Genomic DNA, 22,846 nt, shown 5'->3' on the forward strand with positions numbered 1-22,846 from the left:
GGAGTTGGCACATTGTTCTCTCAGGGTTGCAGCAATAAATTGCACTAAACCTACAATACTTAAAATTTCCAAGAGATGGCAATAGAGGATCGTGGTGGATCGCACTTCCATCAGGCACAGGAGTAATTACACACACAGATTGAAATCGACAGGGCACCCATCACCGCTCAACTTCTCAGAATTCAAATGACTTCACGAATGACTTAACGAGGAGCAGGACACGTAGATCATCTTGCGGTTTGTATATTTATTTTAAAGCAACTTCGTTTGTAAAATATAAATACAAATTATGAGATATTTTAATTACAAAGTTAGAACAAAAAGAACAAACAAACCCAAAACAAAACAAAACTGAACACACCAAAAATTACCTTACTGCAGTAGCCTCCTTGTTATGTACAAGCTGTGCCAAGGGGTGAATATCAACATTATCTTAAAACTTTATTATACAATTTTGTAGTTTGCATGTTAAATTACAGACTAAACAGGAAGCAACATTTGAACATCCAGAAAAAAAACCCAAAAAACAACAACAACAGAAAAGCCCCTGAGGCTCAAGCGAGCACTAAAGTCTGAGGAGGGGATGGCTGGGGGGAGAAAAACAGGACATCATGTGCTTCCTATAAACACAAATACCACATTCAATAGCACAGCCTCGGTACTATTCTGTACAACTACACACATGCGCAATGTGCCGCGCGCTCACACACGCCATCCAGTTGCTGACAACACGCTTACGCTCTGTTGCCATACAAAATCTTTCAGAGGGGCGTGTGAGCAAAAAAAAAAAAAAAAATCTCTTGATATTATATATTTATATATATATATATATATATCTATATATTTATTTATACATATATTAATTTATAAAAATAAGACCATTATTAAGTCTATTGAGTCACAAATATATTGATCCTCAGTTAACAGAGGGAAATGTTTCAGCAGCCCATCAGCCAGTAGGTCAGTCCATCTGTACAGTGCACCAGTGCTGGTCCAGAGTCGGGCCGAAGCGCAGGAACTAAAGGTCAGGCTAAGGCATATCGTCATAACCCCTGCTCGGTTCTAAAGCAAACTGCAGTCGATAATGATCAAGGTTCAGTGGGTCAAAGGGTCAGGATGAGCCCAACTTTTCCACAGCCTTGATTTTGTCCTTGAGTTTGTCACCGGGGTGATCCCAGCGGTCGTCCAGAAACTCCAGCGTGGAGCCCAGCAGGGCTGCGAGCTCTGCGCTGTCTTCCACCAGGTCCAGCAGCTCCTTGCTGTCGGGATGGAAGCCCTCCAGCTCTTCTGGGCAGGAGAAGAGCTGGGACAGAGATGCTTGCCGGTAAAACTCCGCCTCCGCTACCGTCACCACCTCCATGTGAGGGAAGGCCTGCCGGAAACCGCGAGCGGACATCCGCAGCCGACGGAGCACATCGGAGAATAGCAGCCAGTTTTTTGGCCTGAAAGAGAATAATTAACAGACGTTTAGGAATTTAGGAAAAAACAGAGTTGAAAATGTAATCTGCTTTTGAGAATAATGCTCACCCCTGGGAGAGGGACACCTGGATGTTGTAGCAAGGCAAAAGAGGTCGGTCGGAGAACTCGAACTCAAACACCTCCCTTTTATCATCCTCATCTTCATCATCTGGACCTGGGGCGTCTGCTAAAATGTCATAGACACCGCCCTCTTCAGTAGACTCTGGACACAGAAAAAAGGAAAAGCACGGATCGTTTTTTAGTGAGCGTCAACATTACCATAAAGCTGCCTTGCCTAAAAGAGGCCAGTGCGACGTACAGACACTGATGATGTTTAAAAATAAAGACTTTGTAAGCACTAAAGGACACACGCAGAGTGCTGATCAGTACTCACCACACACAGCGCTGCCATAGAATTCCCAATAAAGCCCTGGGTCGTCATCTGAGCGGCCCTGAAGGTCGGCAAAATAATCTACGGACAGAGGAGAGGAGCGAAGCCTGTTATTCAAGAGCCAAAGCCCTGGGGACAGGCAACGAGGCAAATACAATTGCCCTTGGAGAATACAGCAGAAAAATGGATAAAGAGCGCAGGAAAAAAGAGAGGAGAGAAGGAGGAGGAGGGTGAGGGGGAGTGTCAAGAGAGAAAAGAGAAACAAACAGAGCAAATGTTTTTGGGGGGAGGAGGGGAGGACGGGAGGGCTGATGGTCAGGGGCCAGCGGCTCTACCACGGGGGAGGAGAGTGGCTGTCTCCGCTGGGTTAGAGCTGGCTCAGTGCAGAGCAGGGCTGCAGACTGCTGCCAGGAATCAAACAAGAACCACACACAGTCGCCGAGTGCGCACACACACACAGAGCGATGGAAACAAACAGGCAGAGGGAGCTGGATAAGCACACCCAGTGAGAGCAAAGTGTGTATTCAGCACATGCGCGCGCACGCACACACTTGCAGAGTGAGAGCTGGGCTTTGTGCCAGTGCTGAGGCGTGGGGCGTCTGGCGTGTGTTTGGAGGGATTAACGGCCTCCAGATGAGTGGGACCAGGTGGAGGGAGGGCAGCAATCGCTTGCACTCGCTCATTTTCTCCGGTGCTCGATCTCCCTGCCGACATCGATCCATCCACCCGCGTTCTCTTCAACATTCAGCACCAGCTTTCGCAGGCGTCTACCTACTCGCATAAACCTCCTCCTGCCACCTGTTTTATTTTCGCCTCCGTTCCGCGATCGTCTCTCCTGCTCGCTACGAGCCCCCGAGTGTCTCTCAGGCAATAGCTTTTAACTAGTTCAGGTAATACCAAGCAGCTGGCTACAGGGGAAACGTGAGCCTGTTTGTGTGTGTGTGTGTGCTTTCATTTCCTCCTCCTCCTCCTGTGCACAGATTCGTGTTGACTCAACCCGAGTACAAACATCAAGCCCTCACAACACACACGTCAGACTGTAGCGTGGCAGCCTTGTGAAAAGACAGGCGCTCACATGCACGCGTACAAAAGCAGAGTCTCTAGCCAGAGCAAAGCCCATTTCCGCACGTACGCTGAGCAAACACAGTTGCCGTTGCTAAGTAACCAGATAGAGGAGCTCAGAGGCAGCAGCACGCACCCTGGCGGGCTCAGACTCCCTGTCTAACAGGTGGTCGAGGGAGGGAGGGAGGGAGGGAGGGAGGGGGAGAGGAGGGGTAGGGAGGTCGCTGGAGGGGAGACGGGGATGACAGCGACGGACGTGTCGAGCTGTAGTTGGGAGGATTTGCGGAGGGGGCCTCACACCAACAGGTTGCACAGAGGTCAGAGCGCTGAAAGAACAGCAAACAGCGAACAAGCCAAGATGGGAGCTTTCGGGAACCGGGCTCGTGACCGATCTCTTTAACAGTTTACCCTTGCCTCACCTTTTGATGCCTACACTCTGGTGTGCCGTCTGGTTTTTGTTTTTTTGTGTGTGCGCGTGTGTGTTTTTTGAAAAAGAAATCCTTGCTTCGCGCTGGCCTTTATTTCCCTTTTCTAGCATTGCTGAGTTTTATGATCTGTGGTCAAAGGCACATTAATATTCAAACTTTGTGGCTTTTGCATTTCATTTTGTCTGCATGAGAGAAGAAACGTTCTACCAACTTTAGCTCTTACTACACTGCGATTTTAAAAAGGATCTTAAATTCCAAGTAATCTTTTTTTTGTTAAGATCTGTTTTGTCTTTCTTCATATTGCAGATAATTCCTACATATGATGGCCTAACTCAGAAGGCTTTGTTTGCAAGCCATCTATCACACGTGCCAAAATGAGACTCAAATGTAAGAATCTGAAGTCAAGGACTCAGTTTAATGTCAATTTCTTTCTTTCATATGTAAGAAAATCACATTTACCAGTGAGGAAGCGCTCCATGCTGTCGCTGTGGGTCATCTTGAGAAGGCCACGGCCAGAATACGTTGCCAAGGTGGGGTCGGCGCCATAAGACAGCAGGACTCTCACCACGTCCAGGTGGTCGTTCTCCACGGCATCGTGAATCGGTCTACACACACAGGGAAGTAAGTTCATTGATTAACTATTGGAGTGGTTTACCAGGATGAGATTAGGGGGGAAATTGCATTTTGCATCATATCTTTACAAATACATATCAAATTAAAATTATAAGAGGGAAATGTCTTCTTTACCTTCTTCAGAAAATATTTTAAACTAACTCGGATCCACATATCCTTCAGAATCCATGGATAAAATTTATACATGGTGTGGAGGATATTTTTGGGAATTCACTTCTGATCAAACTTACAACAACAATCTAGCGCCACAAAATATATTTTCCTTATTTAGATTTTCCCTAAACTCAGACGTAGCGACACATAAAGTAAAATGAAATTCAGATTTATAAGACTACCGTTGTTCTTACTGCAGATGCTGCAAATCTCAAAAGCAAAACTGCATGGGCAATACTCCTGTAAGACCTGAGCACAGTTTCTTAGAACAGACCCCCTAGTGTAAATTTTAATAACACTGCAATGAAAGTACTAGCCTTCCCTTTCCAAAAGTGCAGCTAATCAGCCAAATCACTGCTCTTGTACAATAATGTAAAATAAATCCCAGAAATTTTAGTTATGAGAAAGCTCGCGTCACTTTATTGATGGCCAAGCCCTGGTTTTCTTTATTCGGGAATTCATGTAAAACCAAAAAAAGAAAATCCCTACATTTCTGCATTTTCCTAAGAGGGGTGTTTATGTAACCGTTGGTGTTTGTGATCGAGTGTGCACGTGCATGAAAGAGTTTGTTTACCTGGTGCCGTCCTGAGCGCTGCAGTTGATGTCAGCCCCGTAATCCAGAAGGTGTTGGACTATGGTGAGCCAGCCGCGGGCGCACGCCTCGTGGAGCGCGCAGTAACCGGCGTAATCTCTGTGATTCACCTCACACACTCTGTTCTCCAGACAGTACAGCACAACCTCCTAAAAAAAAAAAAAAAAAAGAGCCAACAAAGAGAGCAGGGCTTAGTGTGTGAGCATCTGCGAAGCAAACACTGCGAGAGCAGCCACACAAGTCAGATGCATGCGCAAACAGTCCTTCCCTTTACGGTTCCTGAGGGAGAAAAATGAAGGAAAGGAGGAACTGAGTGTGTTTCCTGTGCTGGACAAACATACACGCTCGCACACAAATGCTCCATAATACTGGAGCTGGCGCCAAACACATCGAGGAGACCAAGTGTGACTCAACTGTATTTAGCCTGCCAGATTCTCCTCATGCACGTGTGTGTGTGTGTGTGTGTGTGTGTGTGTGTGTGTGTGTGTGTGTGTGTGTGTGTGTGTGTGTGTGTGTGTGTGGGGCATGGTTGGGCCTGGACGCTGCTGTGGCAGCCAGTTACAATGGCTGGGCTCTGAACACAGCATAATGGAAGTGGAACAAAGAGATTTGATAGCGCCGCTCAAGAGCTGGAAGCGTTTTCTCTGGTCTAGGGCTGTGACAGTTGGAGGTCCAGCACTAAGTAGTCAGACTGGTTTTTATTGGACTGGAGCAGCGTCTGCTGCCATTAAACAGAGACGAGCCAGAGAGACAGAAAGCAGCCTAAAAGTGTGTCGATACAGGGCCCGTTCGAGTCAGACAAGTGTGCTTTTTTTTTTTTGTTAGTTTGTGCCCTTTTGGATAGGCGACTTAGTGTGGCACTGGCTATTACTAGTATTTGTAAACCCAAATAGATATATCCAGACGTTAAAATAGCTTTGAAATCCAATATGTCCTTAAATTCGCATGAAATGAGCAGTTTTGTGACCACGAGTGGCCCGTCTCCACGACACCAGTAAATTGTCCTTTCACTTTTGAGCCTGTGAAAATGGAAATGTCGTGTAGAAATATAGAAAAAAAATAGCTTGAACTCATTAACATTAACACAATATTTGTCTTAAAACCCCTTGAATTAAAGCTGCATACATTTACATCTTTATTGCTATATTTCATATCAATTGTAGTGGTATATAGAAGCAAAATTATATATAAATATTTTTTTTTTTTTAAACTTATGGATCCAACTGTAACCACACACACACACACACACACACACACACGTGACTCTTATATCCAGACACATTCATACCCTGTCCTGCTGACAGTCCTGTGCCGAGGGGAGCAGAGCTGCTCATCTGAACCTGGGAAATGACTCCAAACTTCCATTTCTATGCTAATTCTAGGCTGCCATCTAGTCCAAGTGTTTATCTCTCTCTCACTCGCGCTTTTAGAACAGGGTGGCTGGAGGGAGGAAGAGGGAAGGAAAGGCAAGCGGAGAGAGAAAACAGACTGACAGAGGGACGAGCAGAGGGTTAGAGAGGACGCGGAACGGGACAGACGAGAGGCAACACCCCGACAGATGACAGATAAATGAATCTGTGGATGAAATCTGCCGGGGCAGTCCTCTGGGCTGCAGCTGATAATAACAAGAGATGAAGGGGTGGTGGGTGGCGGTGTGAAAACGGGGAGGGGTGAAAGGAGTGATAGAGCGAGCGATCGGACGAGCCAGAGAGGCGGGAGAGATAATGGAGAAAGAGAAGGAAGAGGGAAAGCAGGCAAGGAAGAAGTGCAAAATAAAAAGAGGGAGAGAGAGAAATGAGGGAAGGTGGAGAGACGCTCCAACTGGTTTTCTTTCACTGCCAACGCTCTGTTTGCCTGCTGGAGAGAGATTCAGGAGCACTGTGCTCAAGCTCCCCTCTGGGGGATTCCACTTGCTGTGTGTGTGTGTGTGTGTGTGTGTGTGTGTGTGTGTGTGTGTGTCTGCGTGAGTGAATGAGAGCAAGTGTTAGAGAGACTGACGGGTAGAGAGTGTTGATATGCAGCTTTCCTCGGTCTGTGTCTGTGCGCTCGTGTGCCTTTTTGTGTGTGGCTGTGGAGGAGGCGTAGCGCTAAACCTCCGGAGCCGTGTTTAATATCGCTGGGAGAGAGCGAGGAGCTTAGCATGAGAGCCCCGGCTTCCCGCCAGACAGACACACACACACACACACGCACTCCTCCGCAGTAAAATGAGACACCCCTCCCCTCCTCCTCCTCTCGCTCTTTCGCTCCGTCCTCTAATCTCCCTCTCTAGAATGCTTCCCTGCGCTCGCCTGCAATCAATGCATCACTCAGACATTTAACCCCTCGCGGCTCGCAGAGTCCTCGCATACAGCACATGTGGTCATGTCGAGATGAATCACGTGTGCAGATGCACGAGTGGCTTTCCTTTGAATGATGAAGTCTAGGCAGCAAAGTTTGTGCGTGCTCAGAAAAGTGAAATGTGCGGATGATTGAGTGCATGTGTAAAGTGTGCGTGAAAGCCCGGCCCTCCTAGAATGGCACCGCTGGAGGGAGACGGGAAGCCTCAGTATGCAACTACTCATGATGTCAGTCAGACTTAATCTCACACTCAGCCACACATATGCCATTTAAGCCAACTTAAAAAGAAGAATGAAAAACAGGAGGATGTCCCATTCTCATCAGTAACCTGCACATTAAAGCTTCTCCACAGGTGTCTTTTAAATGGGTACGTCCACACTAATCCAGTTTCATTTTAAAACTTCTGCTTTCACATCCGCTGTCCAAAATCTTCGGCCGGTTTAGGAGCCCCGAAAATAAACCTATGGAAGCTCTGCTGACCCAACCTTTGTGTGAAAATAATGAGATATTGTTTTAATCTGGACAAACAATGATAACGCAACACCCGCGTTCACTGATCAAACCATTACGGCTAAGCTTGCGTACTTTTGTTTTGAGGTCGTCCTTCTTGTGCCAATGCCAGTGGCTTTTACTAACGATGAAAAATGGTCCTGCCACTGTCCTTACATTTTCTCTGTAACACCGCAAAGTCTGTTTTGGTTTTCTTGTTGCCGCTTCTACCTTCCACCTCGTTGGTAGTCCAGGTGGAAAAAACGAAACCTTGTCTTGAATTTCGTCAATCCTGTTGTGCCGTTGCCTGCTGCACATGCATACCCTGTGGTATGCGAATGGTCTTGCAATAACCGTTTACAGTTGTGTTATTGTTTACCATATTCTGTATATTAGACATAGACTGCCCACAATTTTTTGCTAATAACCAGCAGGGGGCGACTCGTCTCGTTTCAGTCGAGTTGTACTGAATCCTCAGACCCTCATGCTAACCGTCTGATGATGAAATTTACATCAAGTCCCAAGCAGACTCGGAAGTATAACCCCTGCTTTATGCTTCTTTGAAGTCCACCACTTTGTGAGCATGCGTAGCTGCTGCACTGTAATGTAAATTCTCCTTGCAGTCGCCAAAAGCAGGTAGACGCAAACGTCCCCACGGAACTTCACACTCACCGTCTGATGATGAAATTTACATTACTTGGACCCAAGCAGGCTTGTGGATACGGAAAGCATAATCCTTTGTCACTCAGAGATTAGTAGCTATTGGTATTTCGTTGGATCAGAAGATGACAGAGTGCAAATGTAAGTTTGCAAAAAACGTTGATGTTACGTCCGAAGCTAGTTAGCAATCTTTTGCTAACTAGCTCTAGTTAGCAAGCGATACTGCTACTACCCAACAACATGATGGTGCGAACCCGCCAAAGCAGTTGTCATAGCTAGCTGGCCTGCGACGAGTAAGCTAACGACCCTAACGACCTCAGCTTAAAATTGTTTAGTTAAAGAGATGTGCAGTATTAGTCTGTTTAATGAAATGCAATACAGTTAGTGTGATAACGTGTTAAATTTTGGACTTTTTGGTCTGTAGTTCCATCAAAGGTCAGCACTGTCGGGACTGCTTGCCATCGGTCAAAGCTGAACTTTAAGTCACTGTGGATGTACTTTACCAGAAAAACCACCGATCACAGTGATTTCATTTTCCAAGTTTTTCCATCACGCTTTCTGGTCCAACTACACACTTAAAATGCAATCCAGTTTTTTCCTCTTTGCTTGGATCATACATGGATTTGAGGAGAAAAATCAGAAGCGATTCATGGGGAGAATAAATGACAGATTGCACCTTTATCTGAGCTTTCAATGGGCAGAGAGCTGAGGGGCCCCGAGCCCCAGCACTAGAGGGATGAAGACATCCGCAGAATCTCTGCTCATTACCATTTCAAATGCTCAGAGAGCGAGGGAGAGCGAGAGAATAAAAGGGGAGTGAGGGAGGAAGGAAGAGAGAGAGAGAAAGAGAGAGAGAGTGGGCTTTCATGTGCAGAGGCACGGATTGCAAAACTAAATGAACGTGAAATATGCACAGTGTCGGCCCGGGCAGCGAGAACAGCACGGAGAAGTGCATGTGTGCTAAAATCGCATGCATGAGGTGATTCTGCATCCTGCATGTGCCGATTTACACACAAACACACACACACACACACACACACACACACACACACACACACACACAAAAAAGATGCAGCGGTGTATTTAGTGGCTTGTGCGTGCATGAGGAGACACTGAATTTGCATGTGCAGGTCTATGTGGGTGTGCGATAGCGAACGCCGAGAGTCGTCTTGTCTGTGTGGCATATGGAGAAGAAACATGTCAGGATGCCTGTGCATGTGCTTACTGGGTCAGAACGTGTGTGTGTGCGTGTGCGCACGTATTCCGTCGCATGCTCATAATCGGCATGTGAGCTGTGTTCGTGTGCGTGCCTCCGTCTCGCAGGCCCTCATATCTCTCTGCCTGCATGTGATAAGCCCAGAGCTCGCGGCGCTTAAACACCAGCGTGAGACAAGCGCTGTACGCATCTACAGGCTTGTATGCAAGTGTGTGTGTGTGTGTGTTAGGCCTTATGCATAGTTGGTGTGTGTGTTCCTGAGCACGTCCTTGTGTGTGCATGTGTGGGAGCCCCGGGGGCCTGCCCCAGGCTTATCGCACACAGGCAGTGAGAGACGAGCTTCCTGAGAGAGAGAGAGAGAGAGAGAGAGAGAGAGAGTGGGAGAGAGGGGGTTGTTTGCGCAGCGGTCAGCGCCTTGTTTGTGTAGTCTCAGGTTTTCTCCTCCCTCCTCCTTCATTCCCTCTCCACATGCAGAGCGCAGGAAGGGAAAAATGCGAAGGGGGAATGAAAAAAAAGAAGGAGAGGGAGGGAAAAAAAACGTTCGAGAGAGACGCATAAATCAGAGAGACGAGCCAGCTTCTCTCCAGCACGGCTGACTGAACCCTGCTGCTGCGCTGCACCCTGTTCGTGCGCGTGGATCTGTGTGTGTGAGAGTGTGTGTGTGAGTGAGAGAGAGCGAGCGAGCCAGGGAGAAAAACAGCCGCCGCCACTGCTAACCACAGTCACCACGGCACATTAGAGGGCCATTAGAACGCGATTATACTCCCAGTGCTTACCTCTCATTCACACTCTCACTCTCTCCCATTCAGACTCACACACATAATCACTGACACACACACGTGCGCGCGCGCACGCACCTCATCATCATAAACGTGTCCAAACACACACACAACCATAAAGCAACTCATGAATGAGCAACAAAAGAAACCCACACCTATTTACAGTTTCTGAGAAGATTCCTCTGCTGGTGATAAAAATTATCACGCACGCACACAGGCGGTATCAAAGGAGATACCGAAGGAGTGGACACGCATACAGGCGCCCACACACACACACACACACACACACACACACACACACACTGAGAGAGCAGGAATCCGCAGCTCAAGTAGCATTAAAACTACTCAGATCAATAAATCAATTTGTAACATCTGTCAACAAGGGGGAGAAACGTTTAGGCTCGAGAAGAGAAACACGGGGGATGAGGGAGAACGAGAGAGTGGGCCATCCAACTTTAATTAAAAGCTTTCGGAGCAATGGGAGTTGAGAGAGAGCGAGAAAGAGTCGGTAAAATATACACAAGTCTCATTCTTTCTTGCGTGTGGGGAGAATGAGAGGATCTGGTTTAGGAGCAAATGATCGGCAGCAAAGAAAAAAAAAAATCTCCCGATGCTACGGAGAGGCAGCGAGCATCAGTCTGCGCATAATGATCCCACCGATCCCCTCATGCTGCCTGCGCGTGCTCATTTCTGTGCGTGTGTGCGCGCCGGGGTGTGTGTCACACTTCGCCTCACGGAAAATTAATGAGATGTGAGAGCGGAGCGAGGCGAGAAGAGGGGAGGCTGTGTGTGTGTGTGTGTGTGCGCACTTGTGGGGAAGAGGAGGGGTGCCAACGACAATCTGAGTCACAAAGAGAGGAAGAGAAAGAGAGCGCTGAGAGGAAAGGGGGGGAGGGAGAGAGCGGAAACCTGAGAGAGAGAAAGAGTAGAGCGGGCGAGCCGAAAAGATGGAGCATGTGAAGTAGAAATCGCGAGTGAGGGCGAAATAGGAGGAAATCATACAAGAAGGAAGAAGAGGAAGAATAGGACAGATGAAAGAAGAATCTCAAAAACTCTGAGAAGGGGAAAAAAAAAAGAAAAAAAAAAAAAAGTAAAGCGACGTCTGGCAGAGTCACAGACAGGAACAAAGTAGGTGGAGAAAATGAGCTCAATTTAAGAAGGGAGAGAGAAAGCGAGAGATTTGGAAAAGACAAAGTCTGAGGGTGTAAATTGCGAAGAGAGAAAGCAGATAAGAAGGGAGGATGACTTCGACTGAAGCCTATTACCTCGTAGCCCAGTCGCGCTGCTCTCTGAAGGAGCGTCTCCCCGGCGTTCTTGTTCACAATCAGCCGACGAGCCTCTGGCGGGATCGGACGCACCACGGAGGGCTCGGCAGGGGGGGTTCTGTGCAAGCCCGCCGGCTCTGGTGGAACACCGCCCGCTCTGTCATTAGCCTGGAGCTGCAGGGAGGGCGGACAGAGCGCGGTGGGGGAGCAGGGCTTGACTGGAGAGCAGGGATAATGATTAGGAGAAGCGGCTCTCTTCCTCGGAGCGCTGCACTGCTCACTCAGCTGAGGAGAGAGTGAGAGATGGGGAGAGAGCGTTACAGTCCCTGCCACGAAGCAGACGGGACATTCACAGACACACACGAGCATCCAAGGGGACAGGGATGAGACTACGCACACGGAGGGAAATTAAAATGTGCATTCATGCACAGGAAATGATATCCACTTTTTTTAAATAAGTTAAAAGGAGAATCAATTAAAAAGGTGGTTTAAGTATTCGAATCAGGGCTCAAAATTCATACTGAAATTTGAAGCTCAAATCTGTTCTTAAGCCATGTGTTTAGACCCCCCCCCACCCCACTTATCCTCACATGACTTCCAAACTACCTCTTTAACGGCATACCTACTGTATATATACACACTCAGATTGATTTTTTTATCAACAACATCTGTGTTTATATACGACTATTGTGTCTGGGAGATACGCTATGCATCGCTGAAAACACACACACACTCACACACAAAGCTTTCACGCCGAGTGTTCACGCCCTAAAACAGTGCAGGTTGGCACGCCACTTTTCTTTAACTGCTAAACCAACAGAGCCCTCTGAACATAACACACGAGAGAGGGAGTTGCCTGCTTGAGTGTGTGCGTGTGTGACTGAGTGTGTGCGAACACTGCGAGCCCTCTCAGTGGAATTCCATGTCGAAGCAGCTGTCAGGCTGAGGAGGAGCAGGGGAGGAGAGCAGCACGGGCGGAAAACGACTCGCCTTCTTTTTTCTTTTTTTTTTCCCCTCAATTTTTCCCCCGTGCTCTCCCCCCTCCCTCCTCCTTTTGAACTCGGCGTTTCAAACGCTCAGTCGTAGCTGCCACATTCCTCATTGTGCGAGTGCGAGAAAGTGTGCGTGTGTGTAGCTTTGTGTTCAGGAGTGAGTGTGATATATAATTGCTCCAGGGTTTTTGAATGCTTGCGAACACGCAGACACTCGCACCCCTGTCTCTCACCTACACACACACACACACACACACAAAAAAGATGACACGCGTTCGACAATTAAGGCCAGAGACACAAACACATGCACGCGGGGCCCTCCGCAGGGAGCCGCTGAGGGCGCGGGGAGGTCAAAGCTCCAGCAGTCCTCTAAACATTGTAAACATACTTCCTTCCTCAGTCCCTCCCTCCCGTCCCCAGCTGCATAATCAGAGGCGCCAACAGGCATACTGAAACAGAGTCTGCCGCTGCAAACATCCAGACGCCTGCGTCTTGGTCGCACTCACCTTGTCATCCTCAGCTTTTCCCAGCTCAGTCCCACAACGCTGGCTCGGGCTGCTGGCGACTGCCTCTTTCCTTTTCTCCCTCTCCCGCTCTCGCTCCCTCTGGCTGGTGTGTTTGGTCTTGCACGGCCGCTTGCCCTTGGGTTTGTCCGTGTCACTATGGCGACGGACCTTGAGGGGAGGGGTGCCTCCCACGGACTGCTCTGGGGCCGGAGAGGGGGGGCCCCTCCTGGACTCCTTGAGGCCACGGTCACCTGAGAAGGGGTTCGGCGGGTGCGCTCTGTCCTTCAGCTGGCTGGGGGGGAGGGGAGCGACGGCAGCAGCTACTCCTGGAGAAGGAAAAGAGGAAGGCAGAGTGAGCGAGTGCGAGGATAGGAAAGTATTGCAAGGCCATCTCTCACCCTCTGTTGGTTTATTAATGAGCACACAGAGCTGTCTGGGAGCGCAGCATGCCTGCTCGCCCAGGGGAAAAAAAAAATTATAAATAAAAAACACACACTCTCGCACGCAAGCTCGCATAAACACCGCTATAGTGATTCCTGTGCACTTCTTCACTGCAGCAAGGACACGGCTAGGAGTAATCTCCTTAAACAAATGTGGCACTGTCTGGTTTCAGCCTCTTATAGTACATATTTACACAAAAATAAAAAAGCTGCCCTTGAAACCTCAATGTCGAAAAGCTTATTGGAAATACATTTGCTCCTAAGGATCGTTGCAAACCCGCTTTAATCTACTTCGCGATCTGGTCTAGGTCTGATTTCTGCTGCAGTACAACTTTTAGAATAACAATTTAATAACAGCAATTTGTTGCAGAGACAACAGCTTTTTACAATGCAATATCCTTAACAGGCAGATTTATGCATTTCATGTGATTAGTGGTTTTCTGAAGGGGAAAAAAAAAAGAAAAAAAACAACACACAGATAGACACAGTGGAATAACCACAGTCATTATCAACACAACCGTTGTCACAGTCATGAGAGGTGAGAGGTAATTAAATAAATATATATTATTTTAAAAAAAGAACGAGAAAAAAAGAATCAGTGCCCAGTAATGGTCTGTGGTTTCTACAGAAAAATACTCAAACCCTCTTCTGCTTTATTCACTTCCTTTAATCTCTCCACTGCTCTTTTATTCTCTCTTCTGCCTCGGAGACGCCATTTTGCGTTTCTCATAAGGGAAAGCCCTGGCTTTAGTAAGACCCCTCTACCTCACACACCCAACAAAGGGGAAAGAAAAAGAAAATCATTGATCACACATTAGTCACACTACACCTGCCCACACATACCTCCACCAGCCACTTCCCCTCATTTGCTTTTTAATCGTCCTCACAGAGACCCCGCTGTAGATCAGCTGAACATGAAAGAAAAAGCCTAAATCTATGCGTACCGGGAGGGTGGTGAGAGGCATTTTATCTTGTGGTTCTCTGCGTCCCCCTTTTTTTTTTTGATTCCTCAAGCCTTTACCCTGGCAAGAGGAAGAATCCCCCCCCCCCCCTCGTGCTCCCTGACAGCTTTTGGGAAATCCCCTAAAGACAGACTGCTCAACAAGAAAGTGAAACGTGAGCCAAAGATAGATTTCCGTTACCCTAGCTGAACTCGGCGGTTTGTACGGCTGGTGGTTCACTCTTACCATTAGGCAGCTTCTCGCAGCCCCATTTCCTGTTGATCTCGCTTCTCTGCGCCGCGGCTCTGTCCTCGTGCTCGCCGGGCCTGATCTTGCGCTCGCGCAGGCCCTGGGTAGGGCTAACCAATCGGGGCTGAGGCCATGCCCTCTCTTGCTTGATTTGGGACCCATCAGGTGAAGCAGCGCCCGCGGCGGGCTTGCTGAGTCGCAGTCCCTTGAGCTCTATGCAGACCTTAAGCTTCCGCACCTCCTCGTCGTCGTCATCGTCCGCACTGGCTTTCTCACGCTCATCTGCAGATGAACACACAAACAGAATGTTGATTGAAACGCAACAATTTGATGGTTTTTGCGTTTAAACCTTGATGCAAAGATGTGAAGAGCAAGCTCTCGAGCCTCGGTTATTATAAAAAGGTCATTTAAAAAAACCGCTAGATAGTCTGAAAAGTGCATTATGAGCTACTTAAAAGATTTCTTCTAAGTGTCTCTGAGTTGACATTTGGATTAAAAGGTTTTCTGCTTTCTAAAGCCGTCATTGTCACCGTCTGCAACGTGCAGAACTACTGTAGATATTGACATGCAAGCTACAGAGCACCAAGAACAAAGGCCATTAATCAGGACATTCTTATGGCTGGTAAAACCCCATCTAAGCCTTACATGTGACACACACCCAGGCAAGAGAGGCAGGGAGCAGGATGTAGAGCAGACAGATTGCGGAGTGAAAGGGGAGAGAAGTCAAGAGTCGGGTGGAGAAACAAAGCAATAAAGGCTGGAAAAGCAGAGGGAGGGTTCTCCCCCATGAAATTCACAGGGGACGGGTATTTGACTCGTCTGCCAGTGCCGAGGAGAACAAGCACGATACCGCATGCCAGCGAGAAAAGAAATAAAAAGGAAACCCAAACAGATGAGGGAAAAAAGAAAGGAGATGAAAAGAGAAGAAAAGAGCAGCTTTGAAGAGGGTGGGTAAGCACAGCGAAGGAACGGCAGTGCTGAAAGAAGAGAGAGAGAGAGAGAGAGACAGAGGGAATAGCTGTCCCTCTTCGTCGCTTCTCTCGCACTCCGCTCAAAGGCAGGATTAAACACTTCTCAGAGCTGGCTGCCACACAGAGCGAAACACAGGACAGAGAGCAGGAAAGGGGAGGAAGAGCGTGTTGTGATGGAACGGATGTGAGGTGGAATTGATTGGGATGGAAGTAGTGATAATAAAAGTGGGATTTTTTAAAAAAAGAACAAGGGATGAAACGGTGCTCGGCATCACACAGTGAAGGAAAACTAACTGGGCGGAATTCTAAGGATGCATGGAAAGCGGATGAAGAGCAGAAGGGGGATGCTATTTGAGGCATGCGAGATGCACGCGTGTTTGTGAAATTCTCACCCGTACAAAGCTTGGCTCTTTTCTCCAAGTGGATCACCCTTTCTCCCTCCATCTCTGTGTCCTCGTCCTCCGCTTTGAGGCCAAGGGGGCGTTTCCTGGTGACCCCAAAGCCAGGGCTAGTCCTCTCGTCGGGAAAGCCCTTTGATGGCGTCAGTGTGGGTGGCATACAGAGACCTTCCTCGCACTCTTTCATCCCCTTCCTGACACCATCCTTTAGCCCTCCTTGGCCCAGACCTCTGGCCCCATCTTGGGCTTCATAAGGATGGGACAAAGGCTCCCTCTGCCCTCCACACCTCTGAAGGACTGGAACTCTGTTGTTTGTGTATGCCGGCCGGACACCTGAGCAAAGCAGAGAAGACGGGGACATGAAGCGAACAGAGGGAAAAATAAACATAAGATGATGGGAAGGGTGCAGACACACGGGAAGAGATTTCAGACAGAAAACAAGCAGGGAAACAGGGTGACACAAGGTGTGGTTGGTGGGGGTTGACGGAGCGAGAATGCCAGTTAAACACCAGCCAGCTTTTATTCTGCTTTAAAGACAGGCAGTAAAACTTTGATGAGGTAAAGACTTTTTAATCTGATGCGAGCCGAGCCAGCGGCCTGATGGTTCAGTGCAGCCGTGCACACTTCCAGCAGAGAGAGGCACGAAAACATCCTGCGCACATGTTGTGCATGGCGACTCCCATCCCTCTTCCCTCTCCCTCTTTTCGTCATCTCCCTGCTCCCCCCTCCATGACCGCACCACGCCCTTCTCACACAGAGCGTGACTCTACCCCCCCCCCCCCCCTTTTCCTTCCCCTCTCTCGTCGTCGACTCCCTCTCTGTCTCTCTCCATGCCATAATTAGGCTCACACGTCAGCTGCGGCCTCGCTCCAACACACAGCTGGGCTGCCAGCCAATGTAACTACCCCGCTCCCCACCCCACCCCGCTCTTTCCGTTGCGCTCTCCCATCCGCTTTCACCCACCAACTCCCCCCACACCACAGCTTTCACTCACGCACTCCCTGCCCCTCCTTCTCCCCCCTTGCCCTCCCCTCGCCATCGTCTCTCTGCGCAGATAAGCACAAAAGGCTTCTTGAAAATAAAACTCCCCCTCGCTGTCTCTCTTGCCCGCTCATTGGCTTGCGCTGCCTAGCTTGTGTAAAAGTGCGTGCACACACGGACACGCTTGTGTGTGTGTGTGTCTGTGTCTCTGTGTGTGAGTGGAAGAGTGTCTTTTTTTAGAGTGACCCGGTCTTGCCTCAGCATTTGCTGCAAGTGCATGAGAGCGAGTGTGTACGCTCCTATTGTTTGCGTGCGTGTCCCTTTTTTTTGTGAGTGTTCATTTGCAGAGTGTCTGCATGTATGTGTGTGCATGCCTTGTGTATATGTGTGTGTGGTGCTGGGTTACTCACCCTCCCTCTCTCCCTGCCTGGTGGTGTGTTGGCAGTACTCCAGCACTCTCTCTCCGCACTGGCCGTCTGCCAGCTCCCGTCCTGCTGCCGAGGCAGTCATACACACACCGCTGCCCTCCTTCTCCTTCAGCTCCAGCTCCGAGAACCGCATCATTGCCCGCTGTGCATACACACACAAAAATGCAGAGAAAACCCATGAAAACCACTCATCATCTGCCCATGCCGCGCACACACACGCACCTCTCTAAGCCTAAATCTGGCCTCAACAGCTACACAAGCAAAAAAAAAAAAAAAAAAAGCATGAGAAATCACATCGTCTTAAAAAACAAAAGAAGAATATGCCAAAAGAATTAACCTCCCCCCACTCCCCCCCCTCCCCACACACACTCACAACACACACACGCACACAAATACACGCAGGACACAAAGGAGGACAGATAAATCACAAGCACGGCGTCAAGACACAGGTTAGACTACTGCAGCCACTGTCAGTCCATGCGCTCTGGGGCTTAAATCCTGGCTTCTCCCTTCCTGAAACATAAACATGGCTTGGAAACATATACATCTAAGCCCTGAGGCGGAGAGAAGAGATGAAAAGGAGGAAAGAAGGAAAGAAGGGAGTGGGGAGGGGAAAAATAAAAAAAAGAAGTGTGCAGCGATACACAGTACAAAGGAGACAGAGCCCGTCAGAGGCAGATGTGATAAGAAATGTAAAGAACTGACCTCCCAGTTAGCTGCAGGTTGACTTATATTACTCCCCTCTCGTGATATGACTTCCATCTAAGCAATTAGAACGGGGGGGGAGGGGGGGGCTCAATATATCTGTCCAGCATTTCATCTTTTTCTTTTTCTTTTTTTTAAATAAATGAATTTACGTTACGTTTCTCCACATGTTTCTTTTACACAGAACAGGTAGCCACAATCCCAACAAAAATAACAATCAAATTAAAGTGAATCAACAGGTCAATTAACACTGCATCAAAACCATCAAATAATTTCTGAACTGCACCAGTGACAAATTGGAAAATTTGAATGGAAATAACACGGGTATTTGAGGTATAATTGATGACACCAATTCAATTTCAGCTGTCTTGCTTGCTTTCTTTTTTTTGGCGGCAGGGGGGTGATCCAAGCAGACCACATCTGATTTTTTTTTGTACACATCCAGAAATCCAGTGTTTGATAGCTTTGAGTTGCAGCTGTGGATTGACAAGCATGACAAAAGACAAAAACCACAGTTTTCTAGGGTGCATTCACAACATAGACAGACATGTGCAACCTATTAACATTTCTGCCCATGAGCCAGTGGATAATATAGCATAGTGTGTCTTTGTGTTTCTGTGCTCAGCATTGAGCAAAAGGCAACCCCGAAAGACATAAACAGTTCGAAATGAATAGCTCAGTGTGCATGTATGAATGACAGTGGATAATAGCTAAATGTAGGTGATACTACTGTAATAGTATGTTTATAGAGGTCATGTGATCTTTGTTAGGAGGGCTGGTATTTTAGCCAATGGCGGGAGCGGGGATGAGGAGAATTATGACCTTAGACAGCAACCAGGCAGGACAGGCCATTGGAGGGAGGTGGGTTGGGTGAGGATAGTGAATGGCGGATGGGGGCATGCAGAAAGCCTTAGAGAAACCCTGAAGAGGGCAGCTATTGGTTGTTAAGCACACTGCAAGCCCTCCACTGGCCCTAACCTTGGGGTTAAGCGTAGCCAAAGGCAGTGTGAACTGTGAGGGTGCCACAGTCATTCTCCCAAACTACTGTACATGTCTCTTTAGCACACTCAGCACTAACATGCTTTAGCCCCAAGGCAGTCACACAAGGACAAGCACATACGGAGACACAAACACGCACACACGCACAGAAATAACCTTTACAATGGCTGCTCACTAATCAACATACAAAGATGGCAGCTCTGGTTAACCTTTGAACTGCCACCCCATTAAGGAGGGTCTCGACTGGCCAGATCCCTAAAACAATGATAAACTAAAGAGACAATCAAATCTACGGCCAGGACAGTAGCGTGAAAGCAATTATATTGTATGCAAAGTATGCCAATTCCATGCAAGGTTTGCTCTATTGGCTGATCTGAATATTGCAGCAGGGGAAAACTGAGAGTGGCCTTTGAGGTTTTATTCCTGTGTGGATGTTAGAAATCAAAGTATGTCTGAAATGTCTGCACATAAGAAAAGTTGCTCATAACAACCTCTCCCCATCCCATCAATTATCTTAAACCCAGTTCATTACGTATTGCATGTATACACAAACGTGCACAGTTGTTTGCAGCCTTACCTGCAGAGCTCTCTGTTCACGGCTCAGCTTGCTCGAGTCAGCATATAGCTCAGTGGTGACACATTTAAAGCGGTCGCCAACGTAGCCTGAGGAGTTAGCAATCCTTTTGGCCAGGCTGGATCTACGAGAGTTTTTAGATGAAGTCTGGCTACCGTCTTCTTCCTCATCCCCTTCTCCCTGAGACTCCCCCAGGTCAACAATACTGTCTTCTTTTTCAGTCTCTCTCTTGGGGACTTTTTCCAGGTCTGATTTCTTCACCATATCTGTGCAGTGTTGTGTAAGGCGAGAAATTCTGCTGTCCCCTTTGTCCCTACCAGAGCTGCGCTCCCCTGATGTTCGAGCACAGCGCAAGGTGCTCTGATCTTGGTCTTCAAGGTCTGGGCTGGGGCTCTGCTCCTCACAGCTCTCCTCTGCTTGGGCAACCAGGCACGGAGAAGCTGGGGATATGCTAGATGTTGCCCCAGCACAGCCAGTGTCCTGGGGAACCTCTGCTCTCCCAAAGGGAGCTTCTGGTTGTCTGTCACTGTGGTTGGGCTTAAGGTTAGGGCTCTGTCTGGAGTGGATTGGATAAGGAAGGGAAAGGTGGTGTTTTGGTTCATACTCAGTCTTTGTGAGATTTTGGTTACTATGACAACATTCATTTTGGGAAGCCTTGGTGCTGGTCTCGGCAGAATGTTGTTTGTGGCCTGATGGTGTAGTCTCCATATCTGTGTCTGAGTGTACAAGGTCAATGCAGACAATCTTTTCTCTGGATGTTAAAGAGGAAGAGGGGTGTTTGCTTTGACTGCCACACTGTCCTTGTGCTCCAGCTTCCCTGTCAGGCTTCATTTGGTTTCCTTCACCTATCTCTTTCCCAGTGTTGTTATCTCTGTGGCTTCCACCTTCTTCAACAGTTCCCCGAGATTTCTCCTGTCCCCGGGACTTCAGTGTTGCATCTGCCCTTTCTGCCAGCTTGTTGTCAGAGTGCGTCTGCATCAAGGGATGGGCCATCTCCTGTGAGTTATAAGTGAGATATTCTCCTCCTGGACCAGGGAGATTGTGGTATGGTAAAGGGTGTTTTGCTGCCAGGTGGGTTGGATAAAGGCTGTTGCTGCCCAGCAGTACTGGGTGAGGGTAAACTGGGCCTTTTCCTCCAATTGGCACAGAATGTATTGTCATGTTGTCTGTGATGGGGTAAGGTAGGTATCTGTTGGCATAAGCCAAGCTGTGGTTTAGATAAGCCTCATTCTGTGGAAGGTAAAGATGGCCAGGAGGATGACCGTTCTCTACACAGTGCCTCTTGTAAGATGGCACATCTGGGGTTGTTTCAGCTCTCTTACTGGTCTGGGAGGGCTTCTCTGTTCCCTCTCTGTGGTGACCCGCAGCTGGTGGATGTTCTGACTGGCTGGGGCTGTGTTTGACCCACTCACCATTATGTTTGGGTGAAAGAGCCCTGGAGTTGACCACAGAAGTGCCAGATGGTTGAGTCGAGGAGTGGTTGGGCTCTTCTATCCTTGGACAGGATGAGCTACGTTGCTGAGGGAGTACTCTCTCCAGACCTTTATTTTTGATAACAGAGGGTGAAGAGCCTTTAGTTTGTGAAAGACCCAAGTCTGTATTAGGTCTTGGGGAGGTGGGCAGGCCCGGTGTGTGCTGTGCGTGAGAAGGTGATGGACTAGGTACGACCCAGGTGGAGTGTAAAGTGCTGATCATCTCTGGTCTGTCTGAGACCTTTGAAGAAGTGCTGCTGACCACACAATGTGGATGGGGAGAAGGGGAAAGGTTTTCTTTTAAGAGCTCTCTGTTAGGGGGAAGTCCATAACGTGGACCTGAAGTGTCCATCTTAACTGGGAATCCATTGGAGGGCAATCCAAAGTCTAGCATTCTTCCAGACAAATCCAAAGGCTTCTCTGCTGGGTCTTTGGTTGCCTGTGGTTGGTGAGCTGGCCTCTCAGAGCTGGCTTTGGAGGGAGACCTGCTGGGTCTTTTCTCAACTCCTGCATTTCTGGGTTCAGGGGCCCCATCTCTTGGCCTTGATTTGTGGGGGCTGGGTCGGGCAGGAGAGGGCTGCTCTGATGCCATGCTGCTAACAGAGAACGTAAGAGGAATGGACTGTGCGGATGTGGATGAGGCAGATATTGAGGAAGTGGACGACACCGGTTGTCCTATCCTGGCAACCGGCCTTTGCAAATCCAGTGAATTGTCGAGGAGAGCAGGAGGAAGGGGAGGTTGTGGCAGGCGAGAAGAAACACGAGGAGAGGAATCAGTAGGCAGACTACTGATACCACTAGTAATAATACTACTTGTATTAATATTGTTGCTAGAGCCCTTCCTGGACGGAGGTCTGCTCGGTCTGATACTCCTGTTAGGTGAGCGGTCCCTGTCTATAGAAGCTTGATGGTGCTGAGAAAGAGGTGAGGGTTGGTGAAGCTGCTGTGCAAATGGAGGTGCAACACCAAGCCCCTTGTCTTGGCAGTGTACCAGTGATGTTGGGGCCACGGTGACTGCAGGAATCCTCATAGGTGGTGCCACCAGGGGTGAAGAGATGGGTGAAGCAGGATAGGGAGGCATATAATAGAGCCTGTCAGCAGCAGAGACCGCTGCAGCAGGGGTAACACTGCCTCCCTGGGCTGCACACAGAGAAGGATAGGCCAGGTGCTGGGGAAGATAGGGGTTGGGTTGGCTGAGCAAAGAGGCTTTGTACATGTTTAGAGCTGCATACTTGGATGTGTCCATGAAGGGATACATGCTCGCTTCGGGGTAAGGGCTGAGCCACGGCATGCGGAGGTAGCTGCCACCAGCACTTGCCAAGCCCAGTTCAGATGCTTTCTCTCCAGGCCCTACTCTGCGTTCCAAGCCGAGACCTTCGGCTCCAGGAACCAGCACGGGCTTGTGGAGACTTGGATGAGCGCCCTTATAGAGGCCTAGGTATCCATTCGCTGTCTTACGACTGTCCAGAGGGCCATCAGGCTTGTAGATGAGTTCTGGGAGTCCATCCCTGTTATAAGTGAGTGGAAGTGCAGGCGCCTCTCTGCCCTTCTCTGCCTGAAGTGCTCTGATCCCTGGATACACAACCCCACCATGGAGATGAAGCCCATCGTGTAAAAGAGTGCTTCGGTCCAGCCCCATCGCTGCCAGGGGCGTCAACCTTGCATCCACCTGCAGCAACAAAGGAAAAAGTATCTATTAGCACAAAAAAAAACAAAAAAAAACAAAA

At 48.6% G+C, this 22,846-nt stretch overlaps 1 protein-coding gene across 4 annotated transcripts in view; it reads right to left on the reverse strand.

The window, feature by feature from the left end:
• Positions 1-416: 416 nt before the first annotated feature.
• Positions 417-22,846, reverse strand: part of bcor (BCL6 corepressor) — a 38,346-nt gene continuing 15,916 nt past the window's right edge. For 3 of the 4 annotated variants that reach the window (XM_040005756.1, XM_040005758.1, XM_040005759.1), the window contains exons 3-14: positions 19,651-22,788; positions 18,075-18,131; positions 17,352-17,511; positions 15,955-16,293; positions 14,589-14,873; positions 12,962-13,287; positions 11,464-11,748; positions 4,700-4,866; positions 3,799-3,944; positions 1,853-1,930; positions 1,528-1,681; positions 417-1,442 (exon numbers count right to left, since the gene is read on the reverse strand). In XM_040005756.1, the coding sequence (XP_039861690.1) occupies positions 1,112-1,442; positions 1,528-1,681; positions 1,853-1,930; positions 3,799-3,944; positions 4,700-4,866; positions 11,464-11,748; positions 12,962-13,287; positions 14,589-14,873; positions 15,955-16,293; positions 17,352-17,511; positions 18,075-18,131; positions 19,651-22,788 (5,466 nt within the window). In that variant the 3' untranslated portion in view covers positions 417-1,111. The remainder of the gene's footprint in view (positions 1,443-1,527; positions 1,682-1,852; positions 1,931-3,798; positions 3,945-4,699; positions 4,867-11,463; positions 11,749-12,961; positions 13,288-14,588; positions 14,874-15,954; positions 16,294-17,351; positions 17,512-18,074; positions 18,132-19,650; positions 22,789-22,846) is intronic. The other variant, XM_040005757.1, reaches the window with a different exon arrangement.

Source organism: Simochromis diagramma, unplaced genomic scaffold, assembly GCF_900408965.1.
Source record: "Simochromis diagramma unplaced genomic scaffold, fSimDia1.1 OVJJ01000501.1, whole genome shotgun sequence".
NCBI classification, from domain to species: Eukaryota; Metazoa; Chordata; class Actinopteri; order Cichliformes; family Cichlidae; genus Simochromis; species Simochromis diagramma.